At 35.3% G+C, this 3,323-nt stretch overlaps 1 protein-coding gene across 1 annotated transcript; it reads right to left on the bottom strand.

Annotated features, from left to right (window-relative positions):
• Window positions 1–688: 688 nt before the first annotated feature.
• On the bottom strand, window positions 689–3,323 carry LOC101494270 (uncharacterized). Its single transcript, XM_004496061.4, has 11 exons — window positions 3,152–3,323; window positions 2,692–2,867; window positions 2,542–2,579; window positions 2,316–2,424; window positions 2,173–2,196; window positions 2,009–2,077; window positions 1,862–1,909; window positions 1,696–1,771; window positions 1,444–1,614; window positions 1,311–1,365; window positions 689–1,194 (listed from the first exon to the last, which is right to left on the bottom strand). The coding sequence occupies exons 1-11, from the start codon at window positions 3,198–3,200 to the stop codon at window positions 942–944; spliced, it is 1,068 nt and encodes a 355-aa protein (XP_004496118.1). The 5' UTR covers window positions 3,201–3,323; the 3' UTR covers window positions 689–941.

Raw genomic sequence — 3,323 nt, 5'->3', positions numbered from 1 at the left:
GATGATTATCAACACCAAGATGAGAAATAAACATTGCATGTTTAGAATTGCACAGAACAGCATGATGAGAACAACTAGTACAATGAGAACAAGTAGCATCACCAGCATAATGACGATTACACGCAACTAAATCAGCATCTTTTGTTGCCTCATTTTACAAAACCACATTAACAGTCTTGCATACAGAAACACGAGCAACCCGCTTGAAACTGACGCACCAACATGTTTATCCAAATCAACATAAGAGAATCAGAATTTTCCGCCGATGAGAGGACACCTATGCGCTGCCAATCAGAGATGATATCTTCCTCCATGGTAAAGGAGGTAAAATCATAGGGAGAAACACTAGTAGAGTCATCTTCAAAGAAACTCATAAAAGTTCATCTTCCTAGTTGTCTTTCTCATCAATCAACCTAACTATGGACTCTAACAAATCTCCAAATAATATTACTCAGATCATCATCATCTTTATCAACGAAGGGTATTTTACTCAGAATACTAGATCTCAAAAAAATTTGATTAGCATTCTTACGCATCTTGAAATATGATTTCACCTGTTCCATTGCATAAAGCCTTATCTATTTTTTTAACAAAAATTAATCTATTCCTATATAATAATAACAGAGTTCATATTTGTCGAGGAGGATGGCTAAATGCTTTAACACTATTTTTTATTTGGCTAATTATATTTTCCTTCCAAATAGGAGAAATTTAGAATACATAATTTCCATATAAAAGTAATTAAAAAGTATTAATATACACTTAAAATTGGCTCCCTTGACTCACCTCCAATCAGGATTTAAATTCCAGACATACAAAATGGAACAACTACCATGCTCTTGTCACTAGTTAAGATTTGGATTATACAACACAATGCAATAGAGGAAATTAAGTTGTCCCAAAACTAATTACTGTAGGAAAATAACCTCGGACTCAATCAGCTAGCTTCTGCGCATCTTCACGTTAATTGGAATTTCCTTATACGAAGTAATCTTCACGGTAGATTGACGCAAAGGCCGACCAATAGATGATCTTCGTAGTTCCTGAACACATGCATTGTTTTCTGCGTTTGCTGCTGTCGGAAGACTTTTTTCTGACAAACTATCACATAAATTGGAGACTTTAAATTTTGCATCGTCTAAATTAAAGATGTCCTCATCTTTGAACCTGGCAGATTGCCTTCTCAAACTAAGCCTGTAAATATTTCACGAAGACATGCAACAGACTTTTAATTATTTAATCTAAATATTACATATTCCAATCTCAGGCATTCAAATCCAGTCAGAAAGTTGGTGAATATAATAGCATACCTCTTTTCAATATTCTTTTTGGCATGAACTTTTTCAGGGTTAGTAGGTTCTGAGGCTGCAAGCAAAAAATATGTTGTAGTACAGATAACAAAAGAAAGAAAAAGAAAAATAGAGATAAATTGTATAAAATTACGTTCAGTATCTTCTCTAGCTACATCATGAACTTTGGATCCTAATGATGTTGATGCGTTCTCATTTGCCAAATTTTCTCGTAGATGTGAGGCATCATATTTGACTTTGTCTACCTCAATTAAGTCTTCATTCGGTACTGATTTGACTTGTTTAACAACAGCAGGTGCAGAAGCTGCATCAGAGAAATACCTACTTAAAAGATATCTACATTAAATGTTGTATACACTCAGAGTGGGTTCAGCATACTAATTACATTGGGATTTGCACACTCTCTTCCTTTTCGCTGCTCCCCTGTTATCTTTTTGAAACTTCTGATCTGACTGCTTACTCTAAGAAAAAGAAAAATCGTTGAAGTGCCAGTGAGCGAGAAGGAAAGACCAACAAGCAAAAGAAACCAATAGAGGAAATATATATAGTACCTCGTCGGGATCAATGTCACACTTCACGTTTGCTTTGTGATCTTTCGCCTATAAAAAGAAAGACATAATGTAACAGTCAAAAGTTAAAGTAGGCCTTTCTGAATTGCTCATTTTCAATTCATCTGCTTGGAGATGAGTAAAACTGACCAGTAATTCTAATTTCATAGCTTTGAGTATACCATTTTTGCTTCCTATTTCAAGCTGAAGCTCTCTCATCTGGACAACAACAAATTAAATGTCACTCAACACAACAAAAAAATAAGAAATCAAAGCAGCAGGTGTCACATGCACCGATGATTTTCAAGACTCACCCTCTGTTTACATGAATTAAGCTCCTGCATTGCATATAGATAGATTAAATCAATACAAATCAGAAATTGTAGATTCGAATATCAACAATAGCAAATAAATTAAAATAAACAAATGTTAAAACACATTTAGTCAGTAGCACTACCGCCATCATAAGACTATTTGTAAGTGCAAGTTCTGAATTCTGCTTTCGAAGTATCTGAAAATTGCTTCTAAACTTTTGCAGCTCAGCTTTACACGATTCTATAATGGCACTGTCCATACAATCAGAACAACCCACAGTAAACAAAAGCTATTACAACAATGATCACATTGATTGCACATAAATAAAAATACAGAGAAGTAGACACCAAATTTACATAAAAGATTACTTTCTGTGAGCTAGTAGCTGAATCAAACCAGCATTTTCCTGGGAAACAAATTCAAAATAAACATGAGTTAAGTTATAGTCATCATCAGTAACCAATAGATGTAAATGCAATCAATAAAAAAAAAGAACAATATTATAACATTATATATACCCTGCGAAGGTCGTCAATAGATGCATCAGTAGCAGGTGGAGCAAGTGGTGGTTCAGGGTGGTGCTTTGGTTGTAGTTGTTGGTCCGTGTTGGTTATATCACCCAGAATTCTCTTGTGAGCAGCTCCAACAGAAACAGAATCTCGCTTCAACATTTTTCCTCTCTTTGCTATTTGACCTGCAAATTAAACCCACTTTGAATTACTCCATGGAACCCCCAAAATAAATGAAACTTTTGCATCTATAATTTATATTGGGAGCATTAGTTAGACCTAATAGCTATGTAATAACATATTTGAACTTAATTATGAACATTTTCCCCCCAAAAAAACGGTTAATTCAGAAATCGCAATAAGTCGTAAAACCCTAATCGATGGAAAGTGGAAGAATGAAGGGGAGGGAGAGGGATGAGAAAGGGGTAGGGTTTAAGGATTGGGAATTGAAAGAGAAGAAGAATGATACCAGCAGTGGTAGCAACGGAATCATGGAAGATGGCAGAAGCTTCCTCCATTCACTGCCGATTTAAACTTGAAAGGACGGAGGGAAAACTCAAACGATTTTCGTCAAGATGAAATTCTGCAACTAGTGGCGCTCCGAACCTAGTTCCAAACCTCTTTTTGAACTCTTCGGTCAC

This window comes from Cicer arietinum, chromosome 4, assembly GCF_000331145.2.
Source record: "Cicer arietinum cultivar CDC Frontier isolate Library 1 chromosome 4, Cicar.CDCFrontier_v2.0, whole genome shotgun sequence".
Classification (NCBI taxonomy): Eukaryota; Viridiplantae; Streptophyta; class Magnoliopsida; order Fabales; family Fabaceae; genus Cicer; species Cicer arietinum.
This window is presented reverse-complemented; position numbering and strand designations above follow the sequence as displayed.

Coding starts and splice junctions, on each gene's coding strand:
- LOC101494270 (XM_004496061.4), bottom strand. CDS start 3,200: ATGGAGGAAGCTTCTGCCATCTTCCATGATTCCGTTGCTACCACTGCT. Junction 2,868..3,151: donor TTCCGTTGCTACCACTGCTG/GTATCATTCTTC, acceptor TTTAATTTGCAG/GTCAAATAGCAAAGAGAGGA. Junction 1,772..1,861: donor GTGACATTGATCCCGACGAG/GTACTATATATA, acceptor TCTTTTTCTTAG/AGTAAGCAGTCAGATCAGAA.